This window comes from Gymnoscopelus microlampas, assembly GCF_963454915.1.
Source record: "Gymnoscopelus microlampas genome assembly, chromosome: 6".
Taxonomy (NCBI): Eukaryota; Metazoa; Chordata; class Actinopteri; order Myctophiformes; family Myctophidae; genus Gymnoscopelus; species Gymnoscopelus microlampas.
The window spans coordinates 3,970,215-3,991,788 of NC_139943.1; the positions used below are offsets into that span (position 1 = coordinate 3,970,215).

General features: G+C 42.1%; 1 protein-coding gene across 1 annotated transcript in view; it reads right to left on the minus strand.

The window, feature by feature from the left end:
• Positions 1-6,549: 6,549 nt before the first annotated feature.
• The window catches only part of elmo3 (engulfment and cell motility 3), a 60,175-nt gene continuing 45,150 nt past the window's right edge, over positions 6,550-21,574 (minus strand). The window contains exons 16-21 of the mRNA XM_084060101.1: positions 17,466-17,629; positions 15,360-15,472; positions 14,956-15,060; positions 14,188-14,267; positions 12,003-12,083; positions 6,550-9,267 (exon numbers count right to left, since the gene is read on the minus strand). Coding sequence (XP_083916227.1) covers positions 9,058-9,267; positions 12,003-12,083; positions 14,188-14,267; positions 14,956-15,060; positions 15,360-15,472; positions 17,466-17,629 — 753 coding nt within the window. The 3' untranslated portion in view covers positions 6,550-9,057. The remainder of the gene's footprint in view (positions 9,268-12,002; positions 12,084-14,187; positions 14,268-14,955; positions 15,061-15,359; positions 15,473-17,465; positions 17,630-21,574) is intronic.

Consider the following 21,574-nt stretch of genomic DNA (forward strand, 5'->3'; position numbering starts at 1 on the left):
CAGAACGAGGTCCTCAGAAGAGGCAGCAGGCGTCGGTCGGCTGGCTTTCCTCCTCATATTACTAGTTAGTTGATACACAATAGATGCAGCCAGGTTGCTGCGCCTCCCCTTCGAAACTCTAGAAAGGAGACGGAGTATCAACACTAAAGGTCATACACACCGGTGATTATGCGAATATACGCACATTTCGGATCCGGTCCGAATAAATAAAAGACGCCTTTTCGCTCCGCGAAACGGATATAGAAGCTTGCACTAACTTTATAAGGTTTAAAAAAAAAGATATTATTCACATGAAAAAAAATCGCCCCCGGTGTGTAAGGACCTTAACACTTCATATTTTTTAATTGAAGCCGAAACCCAGCATTTCTTGAGGTCTTCCAGCATCTTTGAGAGCTCGCTCTAACTCACATTGCATATTATAGGAAAATACAAAAAGGAGTGTAGACTCTGTGACATATAACCCATTAAAACCAGGAGAGCATCAGTGTCATTTTAGAATTTTGCGTTGGCTATTCAAAAATAGCAGATATATACTCACAGCTTGTACATGTGCTATTTTTGAACATTTGTGAAAAATCTTGAAAGTATGAGAACTACTAATTTAGAAGGCATTTGTAGAATCGGCCTCAGGTCTCAATGGGATAAGCAACTCCTGTCATGTCATGTCATAAGCATACCTCCAAAAAGTTAGTGACACCCACAGTCACGAAACTAGAGGGAGCGTAAACAACAATCTGGTAACACCCACCGGCCGGTATGGAATAGCCTAACCCAATCCCTCAAAAAATGCAGTTCGCTGGGCTCATTTAAAACAGCCCTAAAAACTCATCTTTCTGGAGGCCAAAAGAGGAGGTAGTACCAGTTTCCCGGTAGACAGACGACCCCCTCCCCTTTTTTTTTGTATATATATATTTTTTATTTTATAGCGTTATTTTTTCTCTGTTTTTTATGTTGATTTGAACTGTTTGGTTGCTACTATATATATGTCTATGAAATTAATATTTCAAGGACCCCAACGGAAACAAGTCCGCAAGGACTTTTTTGGTCGGACCTTTTAGACGAAAGTATTATGAATGTAACTGTGTTGTTTTACATTATTTTGCCTAATAAAGATGTCAATCAATCAATTTCAAAACTAACCTCCTCCTGGTTTGACATCCCTCTCAAAGTTGCAGGGAAACACGCTTCCTGCCAGTGTGTCTTGTGTGGGACGCTGTCTTGTGTGGGACGCCGTCTTGTGTTTGTGTGGGACGCCGTCTTGTGTGGGACATTGTCTTGTGTGGGACACTGTCTTGTGTGGGACGCTGTCTTGTGTGGGACGCTGTCTTGTGTGGGACGCTGTCTTGGGCATCAACTCGGGCTCAGTGCTGAATTCACTACATTAAAAACAAATAGCTTGTTAACACAGCCGACGATTCCTCAATAGTACTGTACATACAATTGACATTTTAGCTTTATCCAGACAAAAAAATAATCCCTCATAACATGGGGTTGTAGTATAAAAACATTTTGAGAAGGCTGCTCTAGAGACACGTAGCCTAACTGTCAAATAATCTAAGAGGCAAAACATTTGAAAATAGACGATCTACAAGCACAGTCACAACGCAAGCTCATTGTGACTGTGAGCTTGTGGATCTGCCATTTTCACAATATTGATCTGTGGAATCGAGTCAAACTCAAATGCCTCGCCTCCTACAATTCCAAGTGCGTGTCAGGGTGAGGGGTCCCCCAGTTCAAATATGATTATCTTGGGGGTCGGGCCTGAAAAGGTTGAGAACCACGGCCTTATATGGGCCGGGGTCCCTCTGGGTTCTATACTCCCCTCTAAAAATGTATTATTTTGCCGACCTTGTAAGAGCTCTACAAGCTCACAACATGTCACAAGCATGATTTCAATTCACATTAAAAAACATGTAGAACATTCAAAAACTATACCTTGTTCCCCTTCCAGCTATCAGACATAAAACGTTATGACCTGGCATGTCCATCAGCAACACACCTGGAATTATTATGATAACATTAAACCCAGATTCCAACTCATGAAATTTCACATCATATAGATGGTGGTGGACAGTAATAAAGTAGGCTATATGAGTAGGCCACTGAAGGCTACTTAAATAAATGTTTTGAGTATCACTATCTGTACATCTAGAACCTAAATGAAGACAAATAGGTTAAGCCCCATTTCAAATAGATGCATTGTGAGCTTGTGGATTTAATATTTTCATGATGTATATTTTGATTTGATTATACTTGTGAATTTTAATCCATTGATATTAAAAAGAAAACGTACTATGCAAGTTATACTTTTGAATATTTAAGTATTTTTTTTAATACTTTAAAAGCAACTAAAGTTTAATACATTTGACTGAGCAACTTTCACTTACAGTGGAGTTAGCCCAATATTTGACCAGGAGCATCTATACTCTGACTAAAGTACTAGAGTCAGTGCTTTGTTACTCACAGTCTCTCCTTCATCCTTCCATCATGATGAGTCATGATAATGGACACTGTGTTTTTTTTTTTTTGACCATCATGTTTCCAAGCGTTTGGACCATGAACGCCTCCAACTCAGGGTCAGTTAAACATTCCTTCCCGCCTTGTCATCTATGGTATCATTCAAACTAAAGCTTTGGACTAAACATATTTTACTTGGACTGTTGTTCATTTCTCCACCACGAGTAACAGTGCTAATTCATGTACCTGCAGCCTGCAAGCCTCTCTCCACCTCCAGCTGCATTTGACATTTCAATCAGTCCCAATTCTCCACAGCTTTGATATGATTGGTCGTAGCCAGTTGTACAGGGCCGTCATTGTTTTGGGGACCCTAAGGGATGGCAATCGGCGCCCCCTAGTGTTCACATTCAACCTCAAATTCACTTATTTTATGCATATTTCCCCCAACTCTGAACATTTTGTATTTCATCTTTTTGCTGATTCATCTAGACCAGGGGTCTTCAACAGGGGGTCAAGGACCCCTAGGGGGTCCTCAGAGCTACTAGAGGGGGTCCGCCAAATCTTTGTGTGATATTTATTTTCTTTACCTTAACCACTTGAAACCTAGCATCCCCTTTTCTGAGGAGAACTTTAGCCAAAAATAGCAGATCTACAAGATCTCTACGAGCTTGTAGATCGGCTATTTTTGGCAAAGAGGCTATAGGTGTAGAGGGAAAAAAGAGCAGACTAAGTAAAAAAAAAACTTTAATCTGAAACACATTTTTATACAATATAGAGGGGGTCCCTGCTTCATCTCTCTCTCAGCTAGGGGGTCCATGGCCTTAAAAGGTTGAAGGCCCTGATCTAGATTTCAGACAATCGCTGAGTGTTGGGTTTTCTGGTCTGCACATTTATTAATCCATCCCTACAAGCTCCCAACTTGTCACAAGCTTGTATAGTTCCACCATTTTTGGGGTGACTTGCCACCAGCTACTTTTTCTTCTCTACTGTCAAGGTTCAATGCATTTTAAGTACACAATACGTACAGTACAATTATTTTAAACTGTCTCCCTCTCTCTCATACACGTTCATTGTTCTTCTCACACATTTTCATATCAAGGACCCCCCCAAAGTGAAAAGATTCTGGGCCATGAACCCAGGAGAAGTTATGTGTAAAACGTTTAAAAAATATTCCAAATGTTTTTTTTTTGAATAAGCAAAGTAAACAGGGTTGAAGTGGTTAAACTGATTTGGATGCCATATTAACTGCCGGGAACGCTCTCAACTAAGGACCCCTGGGTGTCCCTGGACCCCACTTTGAGAACCAGTTTTAAATAACTTCTGTAGGCCTGTACAAATAGTTAAATTACCAAAGCGCCAAATATAAATGCTGCAACCTGGGAAGGAAACAAAATACAACATTGTCTTCAGTGTGAATCAAACTTTTTTTTAATTATTATTATTATTGATGTCAGGTCAGCCATTTTGATAGCAAAGCAGAGGGTTCAAAGTGAACTTCACAGGGAATGTGTTTAGTCAATAGTGAGGGACAAGCATGCATGGTCACTATACAGCTAGATGCCTGTAGCTTTGTTTGTATACAAATAGGCTCTATGCACAGCAGCCATATTGGAAAGAAATTGGGCCGCTTCCTTACTTCCTTCACAGTTATCAATTATGCTAATTCAGGTCTTCAACAGGGGGTCCGGGACCCCTAGGGGGTCCTCAGAGTTACTACAGGGGGGCCGCCAAATCTTTGTGTGATATGATTTCTTTCTTTTACCTTAACCACTCGAACCCTAGCATCCCCTTTCTGAGGAGAACTTTAGCCAAAAAAATAGCAGATCTACAAGCTCACAAGGCCTCGCACTGCGAGGCGTTGTGAGCTTGTAGATCTACTATTTTTTGGCAAAGAGGTATAGGTGTAGAGGGGGAAAAAAGAGCAGACTAAGTAAACAAAAAAAGTTGAATCTGAAACACCATTTTATACAATATAGAGGGGGTCCCTGCTTCATCTCTCTCAGCTAGGGGGTCCTTGGGCTGAAAACGTTGAAGACCCCTGTGCTAATTAATGTTGTGTTCCATTCTGGTCAAACAGAGTCAGGGTGCTGATATCGTGCATGTTGGCTCACTGGAAACACTCTGCTACACCAGTGGGTCTCAAAGTGTGGGCCAGGGACCCTCATGGTTCCAAATGGCCTCTTACGAGTGTGTAACAATGAAAGCGTACAAATGGAACCAGTACAACATTTGTACCACTTCATGTGTACACTCTCAAGAGTTAAGGGGGTCCTTGAGATTTAAACGTTGGAGAACCACTGTGCTACACTAAATGGAACAGAGCCTTTCATTAGTATAATTGGTAAGACCTGTGAAGGTAAGTAAGGAAGAGGCCCTATTTCTTTCCAATATGGCTGCTGCTGTGCACATAGAGCCTATTGGGCACCCTAGGGGGTGCATGCCACGTGTCAAAGGAGCTGATCTATACAAGCCAGCAACGCGCAGCTGCCGGAGGTAGAGCGGCCGCTTGGGAAACGGAAGGTTCCCAGTTCGATCCCCGGCTCCCCCAGTGTTAACTGTCGATATGTCCTTGAGCAAGACACTTAACACCCATTTGCTCTCTTGAGCAGGTTGGTGCCTTTGCGAGGTTTCCTCGGCCGTCAGTGGGTGAATGTAAAGGGCTTTTGGTAAAAAAAAGTGCTATACAAATGCACCATTTACCATGCCGTGATAAGACACGTTTTTAGCTTGTAGATCAGCTCTTTTTGACGAGCTACTCCGTTATAATACAGAGTATACATTAGGCCAGTGGTTTTCATCCTTTTTCCATGCCAGGGACCCCTAAATTGATCTACATTTGGCCGCGGACCACCATCTGAAAATGTTTTGTGCCAGGGACCCCCCAGAAGCAAAGATTTGAGTTAATGTCCCCTTTGAAAAATGTATATATTCAAAGATTTGCAACACATCTTCAAGATTTTTCAAAAATAGCAGATCTACAAGCTCATAGCGCGGCACCCCCTGGTACCCCCCCCCCCCCCCCCCCCAAGGACCACTGGTGGTCCCCGAAACGCTGGTTGAAAACCACTGCTTTAGGCTAAACAAGGCATGAATCACCCAAATCATACAGTATGATGAAACATACAGTGAAAAAGCCATAATAAATATTTGCAGACAAACTTTACAAATGACAGGTTTTACTTTAGAAACACCACACAGTGTAGAAATACTCAAGTCCTTTAAAAACATACTTTTATACTATCATTTAAAAAAAAACATTTTAAAAATGGTGAAAATAGCCGATCTACAAGCTCACAACGGTGTTGCAATGCAATGCGTTGTGAGCTTGTAGATCTGCTATTTTTTTTACTACTTTTGTATGATGAAGTAGGGCATTAATTTATGAAAAACATAAAACTTTGATATATGGAGATGCAAGGTTTCTGCAGGACAGCAACGACGTTTTGTATTGATAAACATGTGGACCCCGGACCCCCACACTTTTGAGAACCACTGAAGTAAACCGTGAATTTCCGGGGGGGGGGGGGGGGTCTGCATCGTTCATGAAGACCCCAAGCGCCTCAAAAACAAAGCGACATCGTTACATTCCTACAAAATGCCCCAGGACAGTTGGCAGCAAACAAACATTATTGCGTCATAATAAGCATATCCATACCAAGGGACATTACATTTTTTGGAGACGCCTTGATAAACGTATTTTATCAAGAACAATCATAGATTTCTGCATGTACACAGAGACCCTTGCGTACCTCAGCCCACATCGGACACCACTAAAAACTAAATGAGGAGTAATCAAGTGTAATCAGTGGTGGAAAGTAACCAAGTACATTTAATTAAGTACAATTTTGAGGTATTTCCAATTTCCAATACTTTTACTTCTACTCCTCTACATCTCAGAGGCAAATATTATACTTTTACTCCACTGCAATTGTTTGAAAACTTTAGTTACTAGTTACTTTTCAGATATAAATTATTACATTATGAAACATACATTAACCACTTCAGCCCTATTTTATACCTAGGCTATTTGAAAATAGCAGATCTACAAGCTCACAACGCGCCGCATCGCGACGCGTTGTGAGCTTGTAGATCGGCTATTTTCAAATATTTTAGTACTTTTACTTTTGGTACTTTAAGTACATTTTGATGCCAATACTTCTGTACTTTTACTCAAGTAAATTTTGAATTTTTGACTTTTACTTGTAACAGAGCGTTTTGTATCGTTTTATCGTTTTTTTCCCGCAGTATTGGTACTTTTACTTAAAGAATTTGAGTACTTTTTCCACCACTGAGTGTAATTGGGGAAGCGTCATGCATCAATCAGCACCTGAGAACAGACACAGTGTGGGATATAACGATTACATTATTAATTGCATAGAAAATCATTGACTGGGTCTGGGTGGGTTATATACCCAACCTTTCCTGGTCAGGACCGCACGGCCCCTTTGTACCTTGTACTGCTTGCCGTGCGACCTCCAGAACATGGCCACTGCACCAATTATTATTATTATTTTACAGTAGCTTTACAGTTTTAGTACCTACACGATCAAACCCAGGGATGCCTGCGCCCAAACCATGGGGCAGACGTCCGTGGCTGTATGTGCGCACCACAACCAAAATAAACACAAGCTTAACACATCGGGTGCCGAACACGGTCTGAACCGTGTGTTTACATAGTAGCGCTTCGGTGCCGAACACGGTCTGAACCGTGATTTCAGTCTTTTTGTTTTTTTCGTTTTTCTCCGCGCGGGCGGGGCTAGAGCAGCTCTGGGAGCACCCATTGTAATCCTGCGAAGGAAGTGCCAGATCGCTCACCGGAAACAAAAAAAATAATCCCATCCGCTTCCTGTCTATTTCCTACTTTGAAACGCCTATATCTCCGAATCTGTTTCCTGTGGGGAAAACCGGTCATGCGCGATGCGCGATCCCCCCCCCGTTGTAACTCGCGAGGGAAATGTTATGGTTCCAGGCTGTAGCCAGGCTCATGGCACAACATGAATCGATGCTTTTTTTTGGCGTGGATTTGCTTGTAACGCACGCGGAAGCTTTAAACAGCAAAGCGCAGTCAATGGGGAGAATGCTGGCACCCACGGTAAGTTGTTATGAAAAAATGCTGGCACCCGATGTGTTAAATGTGAGGAAATGGAGAAATCATATTTGTCAGTCACTGGCTATGCCAATGCTCAATGCCCGCGTGTGTTTTCTGTTGATCATTCATAAAGTCTGGGGCTAATATTAAAACACATAATCATTTTTTTTAACATCGATTTAAGTTATACATTTTTTCATGTAGGCCTATTGCCTGTTTTATTGATTAGTTTTGCAGCGCTGTGTGGGGTAGCCTACGGTATATATACGTATAGCCTACGATTGGAGAATCCTCACCGTTATGCTGCTATTGCACATATAAAAATAAACGTTTCTCATGGATAAAACAAAAAAAAAGTGGGAATTGTCTAATGGGTTCACAGGAGTCCACTTAACGATTAAACAGTTTCGATTTAAGAAATAATGATCAACCCTAAGAGGTTTTCTGAGTTTTAAGATTCTTTTGGGGGAATAAAACAATAAATAAAAAAGAGAAGAGCTGACACACACACAAAAAAAAAGAAGTTGGAACAAGAACAAACATATTGCATTGAGCTGTAGTTCCCCTCCGCTGTCATGAGAAGAGTCAGTTTATGTCGTACAGTAATTACCTAATGACAGTCAACGGTTTGTGATGCTTTCCAATGTGTCACACATGCACACACACACACACACACACACACACACACACACACACACACACACACACACAGTCGCACACACGCACGCACACTTATTTGTATTTCTATACTTGCGAGTACGTCAACATTTTTAGGATGGCAATTTTATAAATGTGAATCTTTACTGTTATTAACACATCCACTGCCAAGGGCTAATCTCAGAATGTACTCACCAGTGCCAAGGTTTTATTGTTGTTTTTTGTTTTTTTCACGTCGCCATAGGCCCCGCTAAAATCCTTTAGAATGCACGATGGACTGTTTGTAAACAACGTGCACATGTCCCTGCGTCTATTAGTCCAGACCACGTGTCAAACGGAGCCGCCATGTTTGAGTTCTGACCGTTTATGTTAACATGGGAAATGCGAGGAGAAAAAACTACAGGGGTTTTAGTGTGCGCCTTAGAATGGAGGCCGACGGGAAACGAAAAACGGGATCGCAAATAGTTTCGACTTCCGGTGGTGTTACACTGAAAATGGTCCGTGTAGAAAATTGAAAAAAAAAAAAAAATGTTCGAAAAAAAGGAAAAAGCACCCGGACCGTAGCACTACGGTCTCGGCGCTTAACAGTTGGATTTAACGGACCGCAGGACTACGTTCTTGGCGGTTAATGTGTTAACCACTTAAACCCCATTATCCGTATTGTGGGAAAGCATCCACTGAAAAATAGCCCCTCGTCGATCTGCTACTTTCTGTGGAAGCTTTCCCCACAATAGCAGAAAACAGAAAATACAGTAGTAAAGACTGTAATTCACACATTGTGAGGACTCACAAGTATAGTAATACAAGTGTATACACACACACACACACACACACACACACACACACACAGGGTACTATTCAGCTTGGCTGAAGTCGTAGTTGAAGTTGTAGTTGCTGGGCGGTTTGGGGATGGGCGGGGCGTTGTCCGGGATGGGCACGTTCTCCAGGTCCAGGAGGCGGAGCTTGATCTCCATGGAGAGCAGGATCTCCAGCTCGCTGCGCATGGACTCGCTGCTCATGTCGCGGCCCAGGAGCACGCTCAGACCGTCCGTCCACAGGCAGAACTACAACCACAACAACAACGGCAAGGATGTATTGATTAAATACTGATTTAACCCATTTTCTAAAAATACATTTTTACAATATAAAAAATCTAAAATTATTCTTTATTTTTTGGATTTTTCCGTTTTTCCGTTCGTCACAAAGAAGAGGAGATAATATTTTCCAAAAAGTTGCTGCTCCATTCACTTCAATGTTAACACATTGACTGCCAGTCGCGTAGATCTATGCGAACCTATTTAAAGCCGCAGCGTGCCAGTCGAGTAGATCTACGCGAACCTCCGCTATTATGAAAATCCGTTATGAAATTTTGTGGTTCACTTTCCGGAATTTTTTGATCCCCTTCCGGTTCCGGTTTCACCACCGCAAACAGAAATATCCGGTTTCCGTTTTTTTCGATCACACCCACTTTCTGTCTGGGATCCGGTTTCTAAGTCGATTATCTCCGGTGTAGTTTTTCTCCTCGCATCGCCCTGTCTAGCGTTTACCCCCGTAGCTTCAAGATGGCGGAACGTAAACAGATCCCCTGTGTGTGTAGAACCAAATGAACGCGCAATTTTACCGGATTTAGCGGGGGCTATGGCGACATGAAAAAAACAAAAAAACAACAATAAAACCTTGGCACTGGTGAGTACATTATGAGATTAACCTCTGGCGTTCAATAAACGGACAACATTTCTTTATTTTGTTTTAAGTTTAAGCTGTAAACATGCTGGCAGTCTGTGAGTACAAAACAAAAAAAAACTCTGTCAGTTTAAGAGTTAAGACCGGGAACGCATCTCTGTCATTTTCGGGGACCTGCAGTTTTAGGGACCCATCTTCACCTCTATTCACACATCTTAAAATATGAACTATCGTTAATATAAACATCCTCCAAACACGTATATTCTTCATTTACAACGTTAACTATCAGAGTGCCAAGCCAACCTCCCAGACCCTTTCCAACAATACTTCCACATCAACTCCATTTCTCTTCATACTAGACCATTAAGACCTGGAACGCATCTGTGTCATTTTTAGATTTTTAGCTAAAAAGCATTATTTTACAATTTGGCTATTCAAAAATAGCAGATATACAAGCTCATAGCGCGGCACCGAGTGCCGCGCTATGAGCTTGTAGATCTGCTATTTTTTTTAAATCGAGAAAATTTGTGCAAATTAATATATTTATATTCTTTCAAAGCGAACATTTTTAACTCAAATCTTTGCTTCTGGGGGTCCCTGCCTGGAACAAAATATTTTTAGATGGGGGTCCGCGGTCAAATACATATAGTTTTGGGGGTCCTTGACATGAAAAAGTTTGAGAACCACTGATATAGAAACATAGGTTTTTCAGGAAACTGTTAGAAGACATTCGTAAGAATCGGCCTCAGGTCTGAATGGGTCTAGACAGGCAAATCATCTACGTGTGTTCTTATGTTACACCACCAGGGGGCAGGTGTGTATCACATTCAGAGCTGTGTCAATATGGAATAATGCTCATTTCCATCAGGTAACCACTAACCAGTAGGCATGTAACGATTCACTCAACTCACGATACGATTCGAATCACGATTCGATCTTCACGATTTTTTAACGATTTTTTTAGCACATTTATTTTCCACACAAATTACTGAAAACCTTGATTATTTATTTTACAAAAATCATGTATTTTTAAAAAACTATATTTTCTCTTATCCTCTATTTAATACATGAAATTAAATAAAGCCTTTTTATTCAAGAGGTACATGCATTAACTGTCACATTAAGACATATACTTTTTTATTTGTAAAATAATAACTTTAAATATATAAGTCTTATGAAATAAATGAATTTTAAAACATATATCCCAGATGAAATAAATTATAAAGAAAACCTTCAAATAAACAAACTAAGGCTTAGCCTTGGGATTTACAAGTTAATTTTTATCTATGCTACATTCTCAGCATTCTGTATAAAACAACACATTTATGTACAGTAATAAGGGAAACTGTTTTAAACTGCTCCAAATGAGATTAGATAAGAATTAATTGATTAATATCAATGAAATTCGCTATATATATGAAAGACAGTGTTGAAAGGAGTTTGGCATTGTCAGCGGTCTGATACAATTGTTAAATTATTAAATTAGATTATTATTCATTGTACTCTGCAGCCGCACCGAGGAGCTCCAGAATTAGCCGTTTTCATTAAGCCTTATCAGTTGTATGTTTCCTACAGAGTTTAAATCAGACAGCTAACAACGTGGTCAGACGGGGGAGGGGGTAAACGGTATAGTTTGGGCAATTCATCAATCAAATAAACATGTTTACATGCGACGCACATTTCCCTCTTTATGCAGTGCGATCGCCTAGTTGTTTAGATTTCATAGCCTGAGAGGACGTGAACCCCTCTCTGCCGTGCATAGCCTGCTGTTCAGTGAGTGAAGAAGAGACGAACGCATGCAGCTATGGTGGCCCTGAGGGGACAAAATAGTAGGCGGAGAACAAGGTAGGGAGTCTGACTCGATTGCTGGTTGCATCGCGATGTCATATTTTATTGCATCGATTTAAATCGTCACCACTTTGAATCGATTTAAATCGATATACGATAAATCGTTACATGCCTACTAACCAGCCCATCCTCCTCATCTGATTTAAAAAGAAAACTAATAAATACATTGAATACCCACGCAGGTGTTTAGATGAATGGAAGAAGAAGGAAAGAAAGAAAGAATAAAGGAAGGACACAGGCTTGATTATTTGAGGGAACTAAGACTCACGTCGGTTCTGGACGAGGCGATGAAGTTCAGGCTGTATTCCTCCACGTCGTACGTGATGCTGAACGCTAGATCCAGCACTTCCTACAGAGGGTCACACACACATGCACACACGCACACACACACACACACACACACACACACACACACACACACACACACACACACACACACACACACACACAGGAAGAGAAAGGGGTTTAAGGCTACAGCCACAACAATGAATCACAGCACACATTTTATTTCACACTGACATGATATACGATATGCTGCATCATGACACATACTGGACTATGGCAAATCATTGACCATGTTCACAGGGCGGCCATTCTGCTATCACACAGGGTGGTAAAACGTTCTGTTATTACAAACTGCACTGGAGCTCTAGTTGGGAGTCCATGTTCACAGCAAATGTTGATGTAGTTTTAGTCATAGTCTTTTGAATACATTTCCATTTAGTTTTAGTCATATTTGAGTTTTGGAGAGATAGAGGACGGCAGGAGAGACGGCGACCCGGGGTGGAGTGGGTTGGCAGAACCAAACCACTTCTTCTGAGAGGAAGAACCCAAAAGCAAGGCAGAATGAGATGTTTTTGCCTAGCAGCAATGACGACGATGCAACGCACAGAAAAATGCCCACTTCTGGTCAGACGAAGGAGGAGCCAAGCCCGGAGTCAACCCACAGTGCCTCGAGCCTCCTAGTGTCGCTAAAAAACTTGCTGTTAACATCTCACCTGCCACCCTAAACCCTAACCCCCTGATTAGAACTGTCTCTTACGCGAACAGCCTTTTCCTATGTTGTTGAAGTGCAAGGGGGTGGGTGGGGAGAGAGTCAGAGTCAAGGCACAGACTACTGTGTTGTTCACGGACAACGGACACACGCTTATGAGAAACAACACAAATAAAACCTGGTGAAACAGTTGCGTGCATTAGCAGAAGATGAGGATAAAGGAAACATTCAGTCTAAATGTCCAGCTTGCTAAGTCACATCTACTGTGCCAGATAATCCCCACACCAAGAGAGTAAAAAAAAGAAAAAACGTTTATTATTCAGACTTCACTGTAGCCTATAGTAGCCTTTTCATAAATGATATTTGTACTTAGGCTGAAAGTTTATAATATTTAGATACATTTAAAGTTTCAAATACAAAAGTAGTAGTAGTAGTTGTGAATTAGCAAACTGGACATTTAGACTAAATGTTTCCTTTATCCTCATCTTGCACTAATGCACGCAACGCAGCTAATGCACACCAGGTTTTATTTGAGTTGTTTCTCATAAGCGTGCATCCGTTGTCCGTCAACAACACAGCCGTCTGTGCCTTGACTTCAGTGCGCTGACTCTCTCCCCCCCCCCGCCCCCTTGCACTTCAACTACACAGGAAAAGGCCGCTCGTGTCTCTTACTCCTTTCAAGAGACGGTGGGGGCTGTAGCATGCCACTTGGACACAGGCTGATTAGCCTCGGTCGGGTCGCCTGGAGGAGGGTGTCTGTTGTTGCGAGACCCCAAACACCCACCCCAAACACAGCTGAACATAATATCATTGCATAATTGCTTTTGTTAAAAGCTGGACGGACGGACGGACGGATGAACGGTTGCCTATTGTGACCAAGTGGTGTAAAAAGGACTCAAATGTTTTACTTAAGTAAAAGTATCAATACTGCAATGTAGAAATACTCTCCAGAATTCAAAATTTACTTGAGTAAAAGTACAAAAGTATGAGTATGAGTATTGAAAATAGCCGATCTACAAGCTCACAATGCGTTGCGATGCGACGCATTGAGAGCTTGTAGATCGGCTATTTTCAAAAGACCTATATAGGGCTGAAGTGGTTAGTGTGTGTTTTGAAATAATAATCAAAATCTACATAGAAACTAAAGTCGGTCGGGTCGCCTGGAGGAGGGTGTCTGTTGTTGCGAGACCCCAAACACCCAGTGACTCCAGGAAACAACACTGATGATGATGTGTCCAAGTTTATGCATCAGTAGATGTTTTTATTCACTAGTCATCTGAAATGCTTTCCTTTTAGTCTGACCGGAAATGGTCAATATATTTAGTCATAGTTTTGGTCATTATAGCTTTAGTTTATATTTAGTTAGTCGACAAAATCAACACTGGTTGGGAGCGTGACCTAAGAGCAAAATGGCCGCCGTGCGGCTAAGGAGAACGGAGGGAGTGGAACTGTTGCTCACCTTGGTCTGTTTGCCTTTGCTCTCCTTCATGTGAGGACAGTCTTTACCTGTTAACAACGCCTTGATGTCTGCCACAGGAACTGAGAGAAGATAGGAAGGAAGGAAAGAAAGAAAGAAAGAAAGAAAGAAAGAGAAAGTAGAGGAGATGAGAGGAAGAGAACAGAGAGTACAGCAGCAGTCAGGGTCAGATTGTAGAAATCAGTTATCAGAACGTTAGCACGACGGTGTGCCTCGGTCCAAAAGAGCTGATCTAGCTTGTAGATCAGCTCTTTTGGGACCATGGCGTAAACCAGTGGTTCTCAACCTGTGGGTTCGGACCCCCAGGGGGGTCCTCAGATGATTTGTTTTGGGGGGGAGGGGGTCCCCAGATGACAGTGAAGTGACATTTAAGGACTTTTAAGACCTTTTTAATGCCTCAAAAACGTAACAAAAAAAGACCAAGATTACAGCATCAAAGGTTGTACAAACTGTAACAGGTCAAACTATAAGTGGTCAACAATTGTCAAATAATATAAGAAAGAGGCAAGGATTTTGAAAATAGCCGATCTACAAATGAGTCAAATACAATTGATTGCCTCAACTCCTAAAATTCCAAGTGCTTGTCAGGGTGGGGTGGGGGGGTCCCCAGTTCAAATATGATTATAGTTCAAATATGATTATTTTGGGGGTCTCAGCCTGAAAAGGTTGAGAGCCACTGGAGTATACAGTATAAATAAACTACAGTATAATCTACAGTATAAATTAAGTGATGGTATCCATGCCACTCACTCTTCTCCTGTAGTGATTCTATTGGTGGACTGTCTGCGTCTTCGTCCACGTCTCCGTAGTGAAGCACTTTGTGATTGAGAGACAGCCTGCAGTACCACAGCTTATCTGGAGACAACAACATAGATAGATAGATAGATAGATCTGTTTTTTTATTGTCATTCAACATATACGAAAAAATAACACACCAACGTTGTCATTATAGGTTTGGAAGTTTTCATTCGTTTTTCATTTTGATTTCATTTTTGGAGTTTTTGTTTTCAATTTCCGTTTAGTTTTCATTTGTTTTCAAAGCACTTTTGCTGGTTTAGTTTATAGATACAATGTTGTTCTTTCAATTCTATTGTTCATTATTGTAGTGTGTGTGTGTGTGTGTGTGTGTGTGTGTGTGTGCGCGTGTGTCTCACCCTGTCTGCGTCGGCTGCTTATCTTCCTGAACAGTGTTCCCTGACACAGCCTGTTGAGTCTCTGCTGGCGAATCAACTCCAACAGCTCTGGCTTCAAGCGCTCCTTGAGCTCACTGGACACACACACACACACACACACACACACACACACACACACACACACACACACAACTACAGTTTCAGTTCTGTGTTTGCTTGTTGCTGTTTAGTTTAGACACTTTAGACGGGTCCTCAGAGTTACTAGAGGGGGTCCGCCAAATCTTTGTGTGATATGATTTTTTGTTTACCTTAACCACTTGAACCCTTTTCTGAGGAGAACTTTAGCCAAAAATAGCAGATCTACGAGCTTGTAGATCGGCTATTTTTGGCAAAGAGGAATAATATTTGCCTCTGAGATGTAGTGAAGTAGAAGTAAAAGTACTGGACATTTGAAGTACTCCAGTAAAGTAATACAAAAATACCTCAACATTGTACTTAAGTACAGTACTTGAGTAAATGTAATGTAGTTACTTTTACACCACCTATTGTGACAATACCCCAGCGTCACCCGTGATGTTTACTGTGTAACAACACAGCATCATGGCAGGACAAAGCACTGTCTATCAGGTCCATTATTCCATAGAGGTGGAAAGTCTGGACCACGTCCTTTGAGGCTGTGTTCACACTATCAGCCCAAATCACATTTGTAATGGTCTATCCAGGTTAGAATCAGATTGGATCACGTAACAGTAAAGACAAGGTTAGCGACACCCACAGTCACAATACCAGAGGGAGCGTTAACAACAATTTGGTACCACCCACCCATAAAACAAACATGGGCAAATTCTCCTTCTACAGCACTGCCACCCAGGATTGGAATAGTCTAACCCAGTGGTTTTCAACCAGTGGTCCGGGGACCTCCAGTGGTCCTTGAGGGGGTTCCAGGGGGTCCCCACTCCCCAGCCAAATTAACAGTTAGGAACCAAATTGATCCGTATGTGTCTGTAACTCTGAGAGTGTACAAATGGAACCAAATGGACCCGTTAGGTCCATTTGGTTCCATTTGTACACTCTCAGAGTTAAATGAACACTGATGATGATGATTACAGTGTAGATTAATACCCCAAGAAATCAAAATGGTTGCGTCCCTGACATATCTTTTCAAATGGGGGTCCGTGGGCTAATATGTGTCAATTTGGGGGTCCTTGACGCGAAATAGGTTGAAAACCACTGGTCTAACCCCATCCCTCAAAAAATGCTGGGCTCATAGACCACCGAAGTCCTGACGTCACTCGTTCATCCCCAGGTTCGTAAAGTAATTTCTCTATGGAGAATAACATTGGGTCGTCATAGAATCGTCTCATATAAAGAATTGATGTCCAAAAATAAACAAACTGTCTCGGCGATATTGTCAGGGAGGAGGCCCTGTATTTTATTTTATTTTGTTGTACATAGTGTTATCTTTTGCTGTTTTTTTGTATTGATATTCGAACTGTGGTGCCACTATATATGTTATGAATTGAATACCAAGGCCCTCATTGGAAACAAGACCTCAAGGACTTCCATGAACGGACCTGTTAGACAAAGTATTTTAACTCTCTCAGTGCCAGACGGCGAGTTATCCCGAGTTTTTACTGAATACCCTAACTGCCAGAACGAAAAATCCCGAGTTTTCAAAGTGTTCAGAACCCAAGATATCATTATCTGAAGATGTGCAGCTCCATCCACTCCTTGTTTAACTTTTAACTGAAAAAGGCTCGCTTCCTAAGCACTTTTTTTTTACTTTGAAAAAAAAATAAAAATGTTGGCACAGTTCGCAATATTTTTTTAATTTCATTGGCACTGAGAGAGTTAAATGTAACTGTGCTGTTTAACATTTTGGATGGTTTTCTTGCCACATCTAGGGCTGTGAATCTTCTGCTATATCTCACAATTCGATTCCGATTCTTGGGGTCACGATTCCGTTTTTTCCCACGATTTTTTCAAACAAACGATTCTCGATTTAAAAAAACGTTTTTTTTCCCCCCGATTGATTATTATTATTTAAAAAAATAATAAAAAATGTTTTAATCGATTCTCACCAAACATGAGAATGGCGATTCAAATCGATTTACAAATCCTACTCACAGCACGGGCGGAGCCAGGGTCTCCTCCTGGTGGAGGCGCTCCGTCTGCCGCAGCTTGAGGATCTCACTGTAGTTCAGAGCGTTCACCTTGTTCTTGAAGAGCTCCAGAGATGTGGGCTTACTGGAGAGGGTCCGGGTGATCTGCTCACGCACCACCTGCATCACCTTGATGGATTACACACACACACACACACACACACACACACACACACACACACACACACACACACACACACACACACACACACACACACACACACACACACACACACACACACACACACACACACACACACACACACACACACACACACATACAGGTTAGAACTCTGAACGGGAATGTAAAACACTGCAATCCTTCATTTATGTGGTGGAAAAAGTATGGACATTTTTCACTTAAGTAAAAGTATCAATACCACAATGTAGAAGTACTCCATCACAAGTAAAAGGGCCTGTGTTCAAATTGTTACTTGAGTAAAAAGTAGAAAAGTATTGGCATCAAAATATACTTAAAGTAAAAGCACTAATATGTTTTAAAATAGCAGATCTACAAGCTCACAACGCGTCGCATCGCGACGCGTTGTGAGCTTGTAGATCTGCTATTTTCACAATATTCATCTGTGGAACCGAGTCAAACTAAATGTAATGCCTCAACTCATACAAAGTGCTCATCAGGGCGAGGGGGTCCCCCAGGGTGAGGGGGGGGTCCCCATTTCAAATATGATTATTTTGGGGGGGTTGCGGCCAGGACAGTTGAGAAGCACTGTTTTAGGACCATCCATTGGTCCTAAAACAGACCATCCAAGTATCCATTGGTCATTTTTCAGCTTTTTACAGATTATTAAAGTACAGAATGTATAAGCTTTCAAATGATGTCATTCATTGATATCAGAACGTCCTTATTTGAAGTTTTTTTTCACACTACTGGCAGTCAGGTAAAGGGGGTGTGGACAATGGCTTCTAAACCCCACCCCTCCCCACCCATAAACTATTGGTGGTGATCTTTAGGCGAAACCTGCTTGAGAACAAACAGACACACATTAGCCAACAGAAACCACAGATATAAATGTTGGCTTTGACACGTTAATGTGTGTCCCCGCCCTCCTGAAGGGCGTAAAGAAACACAAAAACACAGCTCTGTTTACAAACTAATTTAAGCCATTAAGACCTGAGGTCGATTCTTTAAAATGTTTTCTAAATCCTACTGTAAATCTAAAAAAAAAAAGTCAAGATTTTTCAAAAATAGCAGATCTACAAGCTCATAGCGTGGCACTCGGTGCTCGGTTTCTCCAGACCTGGACACAGCCGATCTACAAGCCCACAACACCTCGCGCTCACTCAACCTTTCCTCTTCCCACACATGCAAGGTGCTTAATGGGGGGGGGGGGGTAGCTGAGTGGATAGAGTAGTAGAGACTAGAGAGGCCTTTTCAAGTTCGCGTCCCGGTCGAAGTGTCCATGAGCAAAGACACTTCACCCTTAACTGCTCCCCGTTGCCCCCACAGTGCCCACAGCTCCTGATACTTAAGATGGTTGAAATCCAGAGAACACATTTCACAGTATGTGCAAATATTCAACGACAAATACCACAAGAGAGTGTGTGGACAAAACCATTTTTAACCACTTAAACCGTATATGGTTACCGGAGTCCCTCAGGGCTGCTGAATAAAAACAAATATATCTCATATTTAATTTTAAGATCAAAGAGTTTTGCAAGCTAGCAATGAAAAACATCTTCAAACATTTTCCATAAATCCTCAATCTGTGCTTTTTCTTCAACTGGTCGGCTGTATGTGTAACAGCAGGAACATTATCTTATTTTATTGCGTGCGTGCGTGCGTGCGTGCGTGCGTGCGTGCGTGCGTGCGTGCGTGCGTGCGTGCGTTCTGCATGGCTGGTTTTTAGTGATGCTTAGACTATAATTAGACAATAGAAACAAGAACCTAGGTCAAAGTGTGTGTGTGTGTGTGTGTGTGTGTGTGTGTGTGTGTGTGTGCACACGCGCGCGTGCGTTAGTGTGTGCGTGCATGTGTAAAATCTATAGCTCCCTCTAGTATGTGGGTCAGAGTAATAGATTGTGGATAAGTCCATACTATGAAACTCTCTAGCAGTATCATCATCATCAACACACACCCAGCTGTGAACGTTCTTTCCCTCTCATGTTATTTCTGGTTTTCCCCACAAACACCCTGAGATCTCTGAGGGGACGCAGAACGAGCGGGAACCTGAGAAGTCTGCAAACCTCAACGTTAACCACTTAAACGCTGTATCAGGGGTCTTCAACGTTTTCATGGCCAAGGACCCCTTGGCTGAGAGAGAGATGAAGCAGGGACCCCCCACTCCATATTTTATGAAATTGTGTTGCAGATCAAACTTTTGCATAGATGTCATAGCTTTATAGACTTGTTTGATTAATGTGTATTTTTCAGACCTTTTAAATCCTGAATATTTAGTCAACTTGACCGTTGGCTCTGTACTTGGTGTGCTCTTTTTCCCCTCTACTACGCCAACTCTCCGAAAATAGCCGATCTACAAGCTCACAACAAGCTCACAACAAGTTCACAACGCGAGGCGTTGTGAACTTGTCTCTGTATGCAAATCTTTGAATATATATATTTTTAATGCAAACGTTTTTGTAACTTTGCTTCTGGGGGATTCTACAAATGTCTTCTAAATCCTGACAGTTCCAGGGAGGGACTTCCCCAGAAGCAAAGATTTGAGTTACAAATGTTCGCTTTAAAAACACTTTGTAGCAAAAATAGCAGATCTACAAGCTCGTAGCTGTAGATCTGCTATTTTTGAATAGCCCAAAAGTATATAATAATGGTTAAAGTGGTTACACAGATGCGTCTTAACGGGTTAAATAAACGGCCGTTGCAAAGTTGGGGACGATTTAGAACGCAGTAAACTCAATCTCTTCTCTCAGACACACAACCCATACAACACAAACAACAACAAAGACAAATAGATAAATATCTCACCTCCATCTTGTGTCCTAAAGGCTCTAAAAGTCTTATTTCCAGAAATAATATGTCAGATCCAGACACACAGAATGTATAGTGCAGTTGTCCAGGGTTGACAGAGGACAGAATGAAGAGATGCACGCTGAGAGCTGTCTCTGTTTGGTAAACACACACCCTGATAGACACACCTCTCTCTCTCCCCCCCCCCCCCCCCCCTCTCTCTCTCTCTCTCTCTCTCTCTCGCTGTCTGTTTATGACTCTCTCTCTCACACTCACTCTCTCATTTAACCAGGCTGGCCAGTTACGATAGTGAGTGAGTGGCAGCTGTCCCTGTTCTCTACAGTCTGTGTCTCTGTGTCTCTGTGTGTGTGTGTGTGTGTGTGTGTGTGTGTGTGTGTGTGTGTGTGTGTGTGTGTGTGTGTGTGTGTGTGTGTGTGTGTGTGTGTGTGTGTGTGTGTGTGTGTGTGTGTGTGTGTGTGTGCGTGCGCGCAGAGGCTGAGGATTATTATCTCAGGGGAAGTTAATGATCCACCACCCCACACACACACACACACACACACACACACACACACACACACACACACACACACACACACACACACACACACACACACACACACACACACACACACACACACACACACACACAGACCAGCTGCCAGCAGTGTGTAGTGTTGGTGTCATTAATTAACGGTCACAACTGACGGTGGGTTTAAATGGCTGTTACGCCGACATGAAAGACACACACACACACACACACACACACACACACACACACACTCCACTGAAAAATCCTCTACTGCTCAGAACTAATGCCTACCGCGCGCGCACACACACACACACACACACACACACACACACACACACACACACACACACACACACACACACACACACACACACACACACACACACACACACACACACACACACACACACACACACACACACACACACACACACACACACACACGTCCTTGAGGGGGTTCCAGGGGGAACCCCAGCAAAATGTGGAAGTTAAACATTTTCAAAAGCAATCTTGACAAATCTTCTCTTATGGGGGGGTCCCTGGCACAAAGTATTTTCAGATGGGGGTCCAGGGCCTAATGCATTGTGGGGGGTCCTTGACATGAAAAGGTTAGAGAACC